This window comes from Narcine bancroftii, chromosome 8, assembly GCF_036971445.1.
Source record: "Narcine bancroftii isolate sNarBan1 chromosome 8, sNarBan1.hap1, whole genome shotgun sequence".
Lineage (NCBI taxonomy): Eukaryota > Metazoa > Chordata > Chondrichthyes > Torpediniformes > Narcinidae > Narcine > Narcine bancroftii.
The window spans coordinates 161,430,697-161,447,232 of NC_091476.1; the positions used below are offsets into that span (position 1 = coordinate 161,430,697).

The 16,536-nt window shown below is 39.2% G+C and overlaps 1 protein-coding gene across 1 annotated transcript in view; it reads left to right on the top strand.

Annotated features, from left to right (window-relative positions):
* Window positions 1-1,213: 1,213 nt before the first annotated feature.
* gale (UDP-galactose-4-epimerase) overlaps window positions 1,214-16,536 on the top strand; it is a 34,602-nt gene continuing 19,279 nt past the window's right edge. Inside the window, exons 1-3 of the mRNA XM_069895715.1 lie at window positions 1,214-1,288; window positions 8,262-8,388; window positions 14,074-14,189. Of these exons, the coding sequence (XP_069751816.1) occupies window positions 8,265-8,388; window positions 14,074-14,189 (240 nt within the window). The 5' untranslated portion in view covers window positions 1,214-1,288; window positions 8,262-8,264. The remainder of the gene's footprint in view (window positions 1,289-8,261; window positions 8,389-14,073; window positions 14,190-16,536) is intronic.

Sequence of the window (16,536 nt, forward strand, 5' to 3'; positions counted from 1 at the left end):
TATTCATGGATGTTCCCGCCCGCTATTATTATTCATATGGACGACTCAGTCAATCGGCAAAAACGGCGGGAACTTGAAAGCAGCCTTTTCAGCCCTAATAAAGGAGTGAGCTTAACCTGCCACATTGTGTGTGTTACTTTGTAGTGGTCGTCTACAATGTATAAATATCAGGATAGGCAGGGATTGATCAGGGACACCCAACGTGGGTTTATGAGGGGAAAGTTGTGCTTGACGAATCTTGTTGAATTTTTTGAAGACGTGACCAGAAAAGTTGATGAAAGTAGAGCAGTTGATGTGGTCTATTTGGATTTTAGTAAGACTTTTGATAAGGTTCCACATGGAAGGTTAGTGAAGAAGTTTCAATCTCTAGGGATTAATATAGAGATAGTGAGATGGGTTCAGCGGTGGCTGGAAGATAGGCGGCAGAGAGTCATGGTGGACAACTGTCTGTCAGGATGCAGGCCGGTGACAAGCAGTGGTGCCTCAGGGATCAGTATTGGGTCCTTTGTTGTTTGTCATTTATATTAATGATTTGAATGATGGGGTGGTAAATTGGGTAAGTAAAGATGTGGACGATACAAAAATAGGGGGAGTTGTGGATAGTGAAGAGGGTTTTCATGAACTACAGAAGGATTTGGATTGTTTGGAAAGGTGGGCTGAAGGATGGCAGATGGAATTTAATGTAGATAAGTGTGAGGTGCTTCATTTTGGGAAGAACAACCAAAACAGGATGTATGCAGTGAAGGGGAGGGCATTGAGGAATGCTGAGGAACAGAGGGATCTTGGAATAAAGGTTCAGTGTTCCTTGAAGGTGGATTCCCATGTCGATAGGGTGGTGAAGAAGGCTTTTGGTATGCTGGCCTTTATAAATTGTAGCATAGAATATAGGAGCTGGGAGGTGAGGTTGAGCCTGTTTAAGTTTGGAGTATTGTGTGCAGTTCTGGTCTGGTGTTTGACTTCCACAAACGTTTTCACTGTTCTAGGTATTTTGTGATAAATACTTTCTTGCAAAGAAAAAAATCAATCCTCTGGAGGAACTCCGCACGTCGAAGGAATAGTCAACGGTTTGGGGCTAGATTCCAGGCTCTTACTCCAGATCCCCAGCATCTGCCGACTCCCTTCTGCCCTTCGTCGCGGGCTCTTGGACGGGGAAGGACGCGCGTGCGCAGCCCGATGGCCGGCCTCCGAGCGGGGGCGGGAGCACGCACGCGCATCCGGCATCGTCTCGCGGAGCAGGGTGCGCATGCGCCTCGGGAGAACTCTTCGGGCAAGGTGAGCGCCGGGCGAGGTGAGTTGGTTCAGAGGCTGGAGCTGATGATCGTCGGGCAGTTTCGTCCAGGATGCTCTTCGGCCGGACTGTGAAGTGGCTGGAGGGCCGGAGGAAGGGGAGGGGGTGGGGGGGGGGCCGGTGTCCGCATGACGGGGACGCCTCGGTCAATGTCCCCGTCCAGCCCAGGGTCCAGTCACCCCCAGGTACCTTCCCGGTACTTGGCAACACCTGGTTCACTCCGTGCTAGTTCCTGGCCACGTCAGTGATCCTGCGCAGTGTAGGTTGCTTCCTGGCCACCACCAGACAACGCATTCATTCATTCTCCATCTCCCAGCTGGCTGGCGACTGTGCCTGGGTGCGTGGAGCGTGAGGCGCTCTGTTTAATCAAACCCACCAGTGTTTATCAGCAGGAAGTCAATGTATGAATCTAGATGAAGAAGCATCTCTTGGAAAAAGAACACTTCCTAATTATGTGGTGTACGTAAAGAATTTATCGTCATGAACTTCGTGGTCTTACGGCCGCATCATATCACAAACATTTCAAACTAAATTTAAATAGTGCCAGAAAAAGACAAAGTGATTCATTGATCATGTGGTTCATTGATCATTCAGCAATCAGATGGCGGAGGGGAAGAAGCTGTCCTTGTGCGGCTGAGTGCATGTTTTCAGACTCCTGTACCATTTTTCCCAATGGTAGCAGAGTGAAGAGGGCCTGGCCTTGGGGTGGGGTTCCTTTGAGGAGAGAGGGCCCTTTTTTAAGACAATGCCTCATGTAGATGTCCTTGATGGAGTGAAGTCGGTGCCTGTAATGTCGCAGGCCGTGTTAATGACCCTCTGGAGTTTATTCTTGTCCTTAGAGTTGGCACCTCTATACCAGGCAGGATTGCAATCAGCCAGAATGCTCGCCAGGGTACACCTTTAGAAGTCTCCAAGTGTCTTCGGTGATATAACAAATCTCTTCAAACTCCTCACAAAGTATAGCCACTGGCGAGCCTTTTCGTGATTGCATTGACATGGAGGCTCCAGGACAGATCTTCAGAGATGTTGATACCCAGACAATTTAAAGTTCTTGACCTTCTCTACTGCTGACCCCTTAAATATATTAAAAATAAATTAGAAATACAGCACCCGAACAGGCCAATTTGGCCTGCCCAAATTACATCCCACATTAACCTACATCCCGGTACTTTTTTTTCAAGGGTGGGAGGAAAACGGAACCCGGAAGAAAACCTACGCAGACACAGGGAGAACGTACAAACTCCTTACAGACAGTGCAGGATTCTAACCCAGGTCCGGTCTCAGTCACTGGCACTGTAAAGGCGTTGCGCTAACCACTACACCAACTCTGCTACCCACTTAATGAGGGCTGGTTTCTGTCCTCTTGATTTCCTCCTGAAATCCACAATCATCTGGGCTTTGCTAATGTTGAATGCAAGTTTGTTGATGTGACACCTGTCAACTAGCTGATATTGAATGTCTGGACAATCCCATTGATGTGAATTAAGGCATTTGATTGTGGCCAATTGGAGGGCAGCGCTGAGGGCCTTGTGCAACCTGGGGGATCATTGCGTTCGTCCATTTTGTGAGGCACCCCAAAGGGGCTGCCACAATACCTAGATATTTAAATTGATCTTTCATTATTTTAAAAGGATAATTAGAATATAGAGTAAGTGGGCCTTTTGTTTATAATAGTTCACTCTTGTGCAGATTAAGTTTATCTCCTGAGAATTTACTAAAAAATGTAAGTAAACCCAATATCTTTGGTATGGATACCTCTGGAATGGACACAAAAAGTAAAAGATCATCTGGATATAGAGATAATCTATGTTCAATAGGTCCTCTAAACAAGCTTCTAAAATTTTCATTTGCTCGTATAGCAATAGCTTGCAGATCAACTACTAAATCAAAAAGCAAAAGCTTTAGGTGACAACTCTGATTCATACCTCGTTGTAATTTTAAAAACTTTGATTGTTGAGAGTTAGTACAAATTGATGCTATTGGAGATGCATATAGATGCATTGAATAAAATCTGGTCCAAAATTAAATTTTACTAAAGTGGTAAATAGGTATTCCCTTTCTGCTGTATCAAACACTTTTTCACTGTCTCAGGTAAGAATCCATTCATTAAGGTGAGTAGAAGAAGAATATATAATATTCATTAATCTGTGAATATTATGATAAGAATATCTATTTTTAATAAACCCCATTTGGTCTAAATTTATTATTCCTGGTAAAATATTCTCTATATGCTAAAAATTTTGATAAAGTCTTCATGTCCACATTGAGTAAAGAAATCGGTCTGTAGGGCGCACAATTATCAGGATCTTTCCCTTTTTAAAAAATCTCAGAAATGGCAGCCTCTCTAAAAGAAGGAGGTAACTTCTCTTCTCAAAATGTATCATTCAGTACTAGTGTTAGTTATGGAATAAGTTGTTTAGAGAATCATTTGTAAAACTCCACTGGAAATCTATCAGGACCCGGAGATTTGCCTGATTGTAGAGAGGTTATTGATTTTTGCAGTTCTTGTGAAATTGGAACTTCCAAACTTTGTTGGTTTTCCTGGGTTAACTTCAGTATATCCAAATGATCTAAAAAATTCATCAGATCATATTCATTGTTAAATTCAGAAGACTAAAGTTTAAAATAGAAATCTCTAAATACTTCATTTAATTTAGAATGGTCAGTGGTTATTGTACCATCAGGGAAAGAAATCCTATTTATTTCTTTTTTAATCAAAATTGCTTTCAATTGATTGGGTAGTAATTTTTCAGATTTAAAAAATTGACTCTTCTCAATATCTGTTGTTCAATTGGACTAGTGGAAAATAGATCAAATTTGGTTTTGTGTTCAGCTCTATTCTTAAATAACTCCACATCTCTCTCTACTTTGGGCAAATTGTAGGTTAATCTGTTTAATCTGATTGTTCAAATCCATTCTTTCTAATTTGGACCTTTTGTTTATACTAGCTGTATATGAAATAATTTGACATGCAAATAGGCTTTCATTGCGTCCCAGATTATAGACAATAGGTGCTGGAATAGGCCAATTGGCCCTTCGAGCACCGCCATTTATTGGATCATGGCTGATCTTTCCCTTTCAATAACCAATCCCAACCTTATCCTCATAACCCTTAACTCCCCTAGCCACAAGAGCCTTATCAAACTTTCACTTAAATCTATCCAACGAATCTTCCCCCACTACCCTCTATTCCAATGTATTTCACAGACCCACAACTCTCTGGGTAAAAAAATTTCTCCTCATTTCTTAAATGGCTTCCCTGTATTCTTAAACTATGCCCTCTAGTCCTAGTCTCACCCATCATTGGGAACATATGCCCTGTCAAGCCCTTTGATAATCCTAACTACCTCAATCATGTCTCCCCTCATCCTTCTAAACTCCATTGCAAATAGTCCAAGTCTTTCTAACCTATCCACATTTTTGGCCTACTCCTGTTCCTACTTCCTATGTTCCTATGACAATCCTGCCATCCCGGGAACTAACCTTGTAAACCTGTGCTGCACTCCCTCTATAGCAAGTATGTCCTTTCTTAAATATGGGGACCAGAACTGGACGCAATACTCCAGGTGAGGTCTCACCAGGGCCCTGTACAACTGCAGGAGGGCTTCTCTACTCCAATCCCCTCTTTATGAAAGCCAACATACCATTCGCCTTCTTCACCACTTGCTGAACCTGCAACCTAGTTTTTAATGACTGGTGAACAAGTACGCCCAGATCTCTTTGCATTACCCCACTCCCGAGCTTAACACCATTTAAATAATATTCTGCTCTCTTGTTTCTGCCTCCAAAATGGACAACCTTGTAATTACTCACATTGAACTTCATCTGCCATCTTTCCGCCCACTCCCCTAAACTATCCAAATCCCCTTGCAATTTCCTGACATCCTCCTCGCTCTTTACACTACCACCCAATTTAGTGTCATCTGCGAATTTGCATATGTAGTTATTTATCCCCTCATCCAAATCATTTACATAAATGATAAACAACTGAGGGCCCAACACCGACCCCTGCAGGACCCCACTCGTCACATCCTGCCATCCAGAAAATGATCCGTTTATCCCAACCCTTGTTTCCTATTTCTCAACCAATTATCTATCCATGACAGCACTCTACCCCCGATACCATGCTTCTTGATTTTGCAAACTAGCCTCCTGTATGGGACTTCATCGAAGGCTTTCTGAAAGTCCAAGTACACCACATCCACTGGCTCTCCTGAGTCCTTGTTACATCATCGAAAAATTCCAGGAGATTAGTCAAGCAAGATTTTTCTTTAAGGAACCCAAGTTGACTAGTACCTATATTATCGAATTGGAAATCTCTGGGGTTGAATTAACATCAAGAAAAGATTTAATCTGATTTTCTAAAAAACAGTCAAGATCTCTTTGCTCTTAAGTAATATGGTATTAAATTGCCACTGTTTTTTAGTACTTGGAATACTTGGAAACTCCAAATTTAAAATTACTGGAGCATGATTTAATCAGGTTGATCAATTTATTATAAATGAAAAAATAGTCTATCCTGGTATAAGCGCGGGGCAGACTCAAGAAAAAAGAGTTATCTTTACTAGTGGGGTTTTAAAATCTCCATATATCAGACACTCCCATATTGGAAAAAAAGACAATATTGCCAAAGCTGATTTGGAGGGATTAAGTTTTCAATATGTCTAACACTGTGTTTAGACAACAGTTAAAATCCCCTCCTATAATTAGTGAATATTTAGATAAATCTGGTAATAGGGCAAAAAACTTTGAAAAAAATGCTGGTACATCCACATTCAGAGCATAAGTATTAGCTAAAGCAATGAATATATTATGTATTGTCCCATTGAGGATGATATAGTGTCCCATTTTATCTATGATCCTATTATGGAATAGAAATGAAACATTTTGTTGAATTAAAAACTAGACATCCCTGATTTTAGCTTCTGAAGCATTGCCCTGTCCATTTAAACATTGGTCTATTTTTATCTTCCTTTTTAAATATTTCTTGAAAGAAAGTAATATTTAATATGAGCAAGTACCCTTCTCCTTTCCATAGGTCGATTAAGCCTCTTCATGTTCCACAATATAATTTTAATAGGTGCCTTCATTCAAATAATTTATAGCATAGAACAAAATGAATGAATGTATTGAGACATTTCATATTTATTCCAGAGGCTGCAGCTACAAATCTTTGCTACAAAACAAAAGATGAAAAGTAAACTGCAAATAACAACCTTGTACCTTGAAAAACCAAACAAATCCCTCCCTTCCAATTCTCCCCTCCTTGAAGGTCACTGAAAGAGAATGTGACCAGCTCAAAAAAATCTGATGCAACCCCCATTGTTACTGATCCTAATTAAACACGTACCGTGTTTTATTTCTTCTCTATAATAAGACCAAAGATATCTAAACACTGATAACAACTTGCTAGTGTCTGAAAAATATTCCAAATTCTCCTTTGCACATATCCATTCATTTAGCAAGTTAGTCTGTAAAATATCATTTTTAACATTTACCATTCAAGTTAAAATATGTAAATAATTTCAAAAGAAAAAAATTTGGACAACCAGACCATCTATTACTAGTGAACAACTTAATATCAAATAGTTTCACATTACTTTAAAATATAAGCAAATGTATCTCCTGAAAGTAAAACGAACAAAGAAGTACTGGGCGCATGTGCTTAGAGAAATCAATGATTGGTAAAACCGGCAGAAATAATAGCATTCAGAGCATCTTCTACTGCTATTAATGAGTAATTGATTAAATATATAAATTGAAACTATTTCCAAGATATAGTAATTTTCCTTTCACAAACATGTTACTTCAGAAGACCAAAGAGAGAGAGAAAATAAATATCCTCCATTTTTTAATTGAAATTGGCCAGTTTCAAGTATCAAAGGTTCACTCATCTTGATGTTGATTTCACAAATTTCCATGTCTATTCGGGTGAATGATGAAATATCTTCTGATCTCCTTGGGTAATCCTCAATCTTGCTGGGTAGAATAAGACAGGTTTGGAAATAATTTTTGTACAGCTCCGTCATTACCTCGTTGTAGACCTTGCGCAAAGCGACTACTTCTGGGCAGTAATGCTCCATAAGTCTAATATGTAGACCTTGAAAAGTTAGATTTTTTTTTTGAACAAGCGGTTTTCGAGATTAGCTTTTTTTTGATAATGATGAAAGCGTAATATAACTGTTCTAGAATATTTCAAACCATTCTTTAATGATAATGAGTAGTGTGCTCTTTCTAGCACTAAATCCTTTCCAACTATTTCGACTCCAAACCATTCAGTAAGTAACTATTGGTAATTTACCCTTTTCAACATCATCCTTCAGACCTTTTCCTTCAGATTATTTCGACGACTCTGTCCTTCTAATGTCAGTACTCGAGCTTTTAACTATTTGTTATCAGTAATCAAAGCTTCATTTTGTTGTTCAGATTTATCCAGCCTATTATTCACTGTGATGCCGTTGGCTTCCAATGCAGTCAAACGTTCTTCTATTTGTGGTAGTGTGTCCAAAACTGTATCAGGTTTCTTTTCAATTTCTTTGGCCCTCATTTTTAAAGCTTTGTTAATATCTCTTGACTGTTTTCCAATCATTTTGGCAACCATTCCAAATGCCAGAGGAGTGTCCTGATCAATCTCAGTTTCTTCCTCCATTTGTGTCCCTTCCTTCCTTTCTCCCTCCCTCCCTCCCTCCCTTTCTTTTATGGTTTTAAATTTAGGTACTTTGGCTACTCTCTTGGCATTAGAGGTCTTCTAGTAGTAATTGACGGTTTAAAAAAAAAACTTTAATCAGTTAAAAGTGAGTAGGAAGTCCATTTCTCATTCTTTTAAACACTTGAGAATAAAGATTGGGTTGACCCAGTCAGGTGCTTCAGTATTTAAAATAGTTGTTAATTATAGAGAAAAATAGTTATACCTCTGAATGAATTTTTGCAATTGAAAACATCCAGTTAATCCTGAAACTTTTCACACATGTAGAAAATGGCATCAGAGACAATCCTGGTGACAGGTGGAGCTGGTTACATCGGTAGCCACTGTGTCATTGAGGTGGTTAAAGCTGGATACATTCCTGTTGTGATAGACAATTTTCACAATGCGATCCGAGGTAAAAATGAGCTTTTGTATTTATTTATACTTGTATGTTATTGGTTTTTGAATTTGCATGATGATGTCCCTATTGTTGAATACTGTACATTTTGCTTAATCTTCTGCTCTGTGATCACAGGGTTACATTGTTAGATCTTTGATTAATTAATTAATTAATTTCATCTGGTAACTTATTGAAATTGGACTTGGGGTGATCTGAAGAGAGTGTGGAGAAAGATGTGGAGTAAGATCAGATTTTCAGATTTATTATCAGAGTACATACATGACATCACATGAAACCTGAGATTCTATAGTTGCAGCTAAGGCAGAATGTAAGCAAATAAAAAAACTGTAAACAGATAATGAATGTAAATAAATTGACTGTGCAATGGAGAGAATTTAAAAAATCAGTAAAGCGCACAAGTAAGAGTCCTTAAAATGAGTTCCAGGTTGAGTATGTTAATGAGGAGTCTGATGGTGGAGAGGTACCAGCTATTCCTGAACCTGGTGGTGTGAGTCTTACGGCACATATAGAGAGGTGAGTGTAATCAGAATTTCCACTATAGGTTACTATATCATGATTGAAGGGTCTTTAACCTAAATCATCAACTCTCTCAGCCACAGATGCAGTCTAACCTGTCTTTTTATGCAAGTATTTGATCATTTTATTTGGTTGGAGTGAAACATTTTTCCATTATTCAGTTCATGATAAAGAATTGGGGGGGGGATATTAGTCAGAATGGATTGTGAAATGTTTTGGGCTTTTTTTCCTATAAAGATTACATATAAATGGAAATTTCTTTTGACCGATTTAAGCAGATATAGTTGTGCAGAGTAGAGGAAAACTATTCTCCAGGGAATTCAGTCATCCTCGTACCCAAGAAGAGTACTAACTTCTACTGTGATGAAATGTTTTGAGAGGCTGGTCATGGCCAGAATTAACACATACCTGAGCAAAGATCTGAATCCGCTGCAATATGCCTATCGTCACAATCGCTCCACAGCAGATGCAATAACGCTGGGTCTCCACTCAGCTCTGGATCACCTCGAAAAATACAATTCATACATACAGCTGCTCTTCATTGACTACAGCTTGGCCTTCAATACCATTATTCCTTCAGTGCTATTCAAGAAGCTTCAAACTCTAGACCTCTGTACTCCCCTCTGGAACTGGATCCTTGCTTTCTCATTGGAAGACCACAGTCAGTATGAATTGGGAACTACGTCTCTACCTCACTGATTATCAACACAGGCACACCCCAAGGATCTGTGCTTAGCTCATTGCTCTACTCATTATACACTCATGACTTTGAGACCAGGCACAATTCCAATGCTATCTACAAGTCTGCCGATGACATCATATTTGTTGGCAGAATCACAAACGGCAATTTGGAAGCATACAGGAGGGAGAATGGTGTAACGACTACAACCTTGCACTCAATGTCAGCAAAACCAAGGAAATGATTGTGGACTTCAGGAGAACACGACTCACTCTTCATTGAGGACTCAGTATAGAGAGGGTCAAGAACTTCAAATTCCTGGGTGACAACATCTCCAAGGATCAGTCCTGGAGCCTCCTAATTGACGTAATCACAAAGAAGACTCGCCAGCAGCTATACTTTGTGAGGTGTCTGCGGCAATTTGGTATGTCACCAAAGATTTGTAAATTTCTACAGGTTTACTGTGGAGAGCATTCTGGCTGGTTGCATCACTGCCTGGTATGGAGGCGCCAACTCTCGTGACAAGAATAAACTCCAGTGGGTTGTTAACTTGGCCTGTGACATCACATGCACCAACTTCATTCCATCAGGGACATCTACATGAAGCAGTGTCTTTAAAAAAGCAGCCTCTATCTTCAAAGACCCCCCACCACCCAGGCCATACCCTCTGCACTCTGCTACCATTGGGGAAAAAGATACAGGAGCCCAAAGACAAGCACTCGGCGGCACAAGGACAGCTTCTTCCCCGCTGCCATCAGATTCCTGAATAATCAATGAACCAAAGACACTGCCGCACTTTTCGTGCCCTGTTATTTTTTTATGGTCATGCCGTAAGATGGTTTATAATACGAACATTTGCCCCGTGTCGCTGCTGCAAACACCAAATTTCATGACTTGTTCATGACAATAAATTCTGATTCAAGTAGAAGCAAAGATTTAAATACCTATTTTTGTGCATTCTTTATTGTGGATTATATCAACAAAGTATTCAATTAACACAAATTGACACAAATTTGATTTTCTGTAAAGCCGAGTGGATTCTCAGGAATACTTATTTTTGCACTCAACCTTTCTCTTGCAAAGGGCCACATATAATTTCCTTTCCTAATCACTTTCTGTACCATTGTTTATTTTCTATGTTTCATGAACCAACTCAGCAGGGTCCTTCTGTGCATTGTATTTTGTAAACTGATAGAAAATAGTATTTCTCTCCCTTCTACCAAAGTGAGTACTCTTACATTATATTTAATTTGCCACTTTTTGCCCATGCTTAATCTGTGTATATCCATTGAACACTACAGCACAGAAACAGGCCCCCTCAGCCCTTCTAGTCTGAGCTGAACCATTTTCTTTTTGCCTTGTCCCTCTGATCTGCACCCAGTCCATAGCCCTACATATCTCTCTCATCCATGTACCTGTCCAAATTCTTCTTAAATGTTAAAATTGAGCCTGTATTCACCACTTCAGCTGGCAGCTCATTCCACACTCCCACCAGTCTCTGTGTGAAGAAGGTCCCCCCTTGTGTTCCATCTAAACTTTTCCCCTTTCACTCTTAACCCATGTCCTCTGGTTTGTATCTCACCTACCCTCAGTGGAAAAAGCTTATCTACATTTACTCTATTTATCTCCCTCATAATTTTAAATACCTCTATCAAATCTCCCCTCATTCTTCTATGCTCCAGGGAATAAAGTCTTAAACCTGTTTAACCTTTCCCTGTAACTCTGCTCCTGATGTCCAGACAACATCCTAGTCAATCTTCTCAAGTTAAGTTACGTTTATTTGTCATTCATACCATCACAATTGTAGTGTACAGTGAAAATAAGATAGAGTTTCTCCAGACCGCGGAGCTGGTTATTTACCTGGCTAAATTGCATCAGAAAGTTTTTTTATAAATAACATATCACGTATAAATATCATGTTACATATGCTAGCCCTGTGTTCCTGGAATTCAGAAGCCTCATGGCTTGGCGGGGTGGGAAGACTTTTGCAATCTGGTTGTAAAGTCTGAATGTTTTGGTACCTCTTCCCAGATGGCAGGAGGGAGAATAGATTGCAGGAGATTGCACTCTTACTATCTTGTTGATATATTTCCAGTAGTTAGGTGACCAAAACTGCACACAATATTCCAAATACTCCAATGTCTTATACAATTTTACCATAGCATCCCAGATCCTATACTCAATACTTTGATTTGTGAAGGCCAATATGCCAAAAGCTCTCTTTATAACCCTATCTACCTGTGATACCACTTTCAATGAATTAAATATCTGTATTCCCAGGTTCATCTGTTCTACTGTACTCTTCGGTCCCCTAACATTCACCATATATGTCCTTTCTTGGTTTGTCCTTCCAAAATGCAACACCCCACACTTGTCTGCATTAAATTCCATCTGCCATTTTTCAGGTGGTCCAGATCCCTCTGCAAACTTTGGAAACTGTCATCGCTGTCCACAACGCCTTCAATGTTAATGTCATCTGCAAACTTGCTGATTCGATTTACCACAATTTCATCCAGATCACTGATATACTGTAGATGACTAACAACATATGGTCCCAGCACTGATCCCTGAGGCACACCACTAGTCACAGACCTCCAGTCTGAGAACCAATCGTCCATCACTACTCTGGCTTCTCCCGTCCAGCCATTGTCAAATTTAGTTCACTACTTCACCGTGAATACAGAGCATCTGAACCTTTCTGACTAACATCCCATGTGGGATCTTGTCAAAGGCCTTACTAAAGTCCATGCAGACAACATCCACAGCCTTTCCTTTGTCAACTTTCATGGTAACCTCCTTGAAAAACTCTATAAGATTGGTTAAACACGACCTACTGCGCACCAAGCCATATTAGTTATCCCAAATCAGCTTCTTGGTCCAAATAATTGTATATTCAATCTCTTAGAACACTTTCCAATAACTTACTTACTACTTGCGTCAAGCTCACTGGCCTATAATTTCCACAGTTACTTTCTGAGTCTTTTTTAAACAACGCAATATTGTGAGCTGCGCTCCATTCCTCCCACACTACACCCATGGCTAAGAACATTTTAAATATTTCTGCCAGAGCCCCTGCAATTTCTACACTTGCCTTCCTCAAGGTCCAAGGGAATATCTTGCCAGGCCCTGGAGATTTATTCAGCCTTATTTGCTTTAAGAAAGCAAGCATCTCCTCCTTTCATCTGAATAGGTTCCGCTTGTTTTCCATACTTTCCATGACTCTGTGCCAGTTTCCCAAGTGAATACTGATGGAAATCAGTAACATGGAAATCTGGTGATATTGTGGGGTTGAATAGATGGCAAATGAAATAATTAAATTGTATACCATTAGAGAAAATAACATATAATTTACAAAATCAACTGAAAAATTTGATAAGATTTGGAAACCCTACATGGATTTTATTGCTACAACTTTACCTACAGCATCCACCACTCCCCCATCCAACCTGCCCTAATTAGTTCATAGTTTAAGATTATTATGTAAATTTGCAATGAATTAATTAAAAGATACAAGTTTATTAGCCAGATCTTTTCTTTTGTTCTACTTTTTTGGGGTGGGAGGGGAGAAAATAAAAAAATTGTATTCTTTTTGTGTCATAGTTTTTTATTATTCTTATGTTATGGATAAATACTGTATATGTTTTGATGCAAATAAAAAATAAAATTTATGAGAAAAAAATTAAATTTAAAAAAAAAACAAGAAAATCTGCAGATGCTTGGGGTTGAGTACAATACACAAACTTACTGGAGGAGCTTAACTAAGTATCTGAAAAGTGTTCTCACAAGCGAAATCTGGGGGAAAGATTGCACAACGTAATGTCACACAAACACTAATGTGCTATGAGCAAGTATTGGTTATAGTAAGGGGGAATGGTGTCCTGAGAAGTATTATGTTCACCAGGGAAGGCTGAAGGAGCCTCATTTCATTATCTTGAATGAATTACAATATGTTTAACAGTGCAGCAGCATCTCATCTTAAATGGGAATGTCAGCATACAAAGTACATTCAGAAGTGTGACTTCAGCACTGACAGTAGGGTTATTTTTTGGTAGAAATCTAATTGAGAGACAAGCAGCATCCATATGAGAGGTATAGTAGGACCTAAGTGCTTGCTTCAATAAAAAGCATGAGTCCAGTAGTCTTACTTGGCAGTGCTTCTCAAGTATGATTCCAAATAAGACCATTTTCTTCTTTTCATTACTAACAATGGAATGATATTTAATTATTTTTTTTTTCCCTTCTTGAGGATCCTATCTGTTGATTCTGTTGTTGATAATGCTGGTGTGTATACAAGGCTCTGTATGACAACCTTTTAAAAAGTAAACAATATTTGCAAACTAAGTAACCTATTACAAACTTTGAAATTAGCTATAATATGTCCAGTGCACTAGAAGTATGTAATTGGGCCAGAGATTTTTATCTATTTATCTCTCTGGCATCTATCTATCTATTTATTTATTTATTTTTCTTTTGTTGTAATCTAGGAAAGGATGGAATTCCTGAAAGCATTCACCGTGTGAGTGAGATTACAGGAACAGAGATAATCTTCCACAAAATTGACCTGCTTGATGAATCTGCTCTGCATAATCTCTTCAGCAAGGTAGCAGACTGAAAACAAATAACTATACTCATCTCTTTCAATCTTTAGCAGTGCCGGTTAAGAAATCCAAACAATGGATTAGGGTTCCTTGGCTAATTGTGATTCCAAGTTTGTACATGAAGAGGTGTGTGCACCTCACAAGCTAGCCAAAACCTATGGACTGGTCATGGTGACTTCTTTTCATTTTCATTCCCTATATTGGTGCCATCATTTTGTTCTCAAAACCCTGTCAACATCACGTTGAAATACAAAACTTTTAGGAGGAGTCACGCGATGGAGTAGTGGCCGGACGGTGAACTCCAGCCCTCTCCAGAAAAGTCGGGAAAAACAAGAGAAAACACAAAGGCACAGAAATAAAAGTTACAGAAAAGTGAGTATAAAGGTGGAAAGAAGATGGCGACAAAAAAAGAAAAGTCGAAAGCAACGGTAAGAAGAGAGGAAGAGAAGACAAAGGAGGAAAAAGGTGAAGGCCTTACCTGTCCGAAGAGGCCCGCTGCGGAGAGAGAAACCCGTTCCCTCAGGTCGGTAAATAATGGACTACAAAAATGGCTCGCAGAGCCGAGTAAAAGTGCGCAACCGCGCATGAAAAAAAACACACCGACGGGAGGGGGGACCAGCTGGGGAGTCGATCTCCACAGCCGGCAACGACAGCTGCAGAACACCTGCAGCAAGAAGAGACCACAGAAGACAATAGAAACAAGAAAGAAGAGGAGGAAAGGGCAACAAAGAAACAACAGATGGCCAACCCAGAGGAAGAAGAAGAGGAAGAGTATGGTGAAATAGAAGAAGAAAAGAAAGGCAAGGTAAAGGATATACTTGCTCTTATTAGAGGATACATGGAGTCATTTAAAGAATGGCAAACACAGGAATTTAAGGATTTAAGAAAAAGAATAAACAACACAGAAGAGAAAATAAATAAAATGGAGATGACCTTAACAGAAATGGGAAAGAAAATGGACAAGATGGAAGAGCGGGCAGTAGCAGCAGAAATGGAGGTAGAAGACTTAAAAAAGAAATTGGAGAAATCTAATAAAAAAACTAAAGAGACACAAGAACTACTAGCTCAAAAAATAGATACAATGGAAAACCATAACAGAAGAAATAACATAAAGATAGTGGGCCTTAAGGAAGATGAAGAAGGCAAGAATATGAGGGAGTTTATAAAAGAGTGGATCCCTAAGACCCTAGGATGTCCAGAACTACAGCAAGAATTGGAAATAGAAAGGGCACATAGAGTATTGGCCTCTAAACCACAACCACAACAAAAACCAAGATCTATTGTAGTAAAATTCCTAAGATATACTACAAGAGAAAAGGTACTGGAGAAGACAATGGAAAAAGTAAGAGAGGGCAACAAACCACTGGAGTATAAAGGGCAAAAAATCTTCATTTATCCAGATATAAGTTTTGAACTCCTAAAGAAGAGAAAAGAGTTCAATACAGCAAAGGCGATTTTATGGAAGAAAGGGTATAAATTTATACTAAAGCATCCAGCGGTATTGAAAATATTTATTCCAGGACAACAAAACAGACTATTCTCGGATCCAGAAGAAGCACGAAAATTTGCAGAACAATTACAAAAATAGACTGAGGGAGGATGACGGGTAATGAGAGTTAAAATGATCACAATTGATATGTATGTGGGTAAAGACAAAAATAGACTGAGGGATGAAGACGGGTAATGAGAGTAAAAATGATCACGATTGATATGTATGCGGGTAAAGAGGTATAAGAGTGAATAGAGACAAGGAGCATACGTGAATGTATCTGTACTTAGAGGAAAATATAGATAGTATAGACAAGAATTAATAAGGGAAGGTAATGGAATAGAGAGAATAAAGAGGGAATAAAAGAGTGACCTTTGTGACATATGAAAAGTGAAATCTTTTCTGGGGGAGGCGGGGTGGGGGGAAATAGCGGTCACTGCAAAATCAGTTGACGCTTGCGAGTGGATTCGCAAATCCAAATGGAGAGGGGAGATGTGGTTGTCCGACAAGGGATAAAGGACAACTCAGGAGGTGAAGGAGAGATTGGGGATAAATAAGATAGAAATAGGAGAATAAGGAAAATGTTGGATGTTGTAGGAATGTTGTCTTATAAAGAGTTGAAAATAAGAAAACAGAAATGGAAAAGGAGGAAAGGTAATGATGGAAAAACGGAAAGAGAAGATAAACAAAATATAAAAGGGCTACGCTGAACTATATGTCTTTAAATATTAATGGAATACATAACCAAATTAAAAGGAATAAACTACCAAATTTAAATGAATAAATGTATTCCATTAGAAAAAAATAACATATAGGTTAAGAAATAATATTGAAATATTCGAACAAGTATAGGAGCCTTA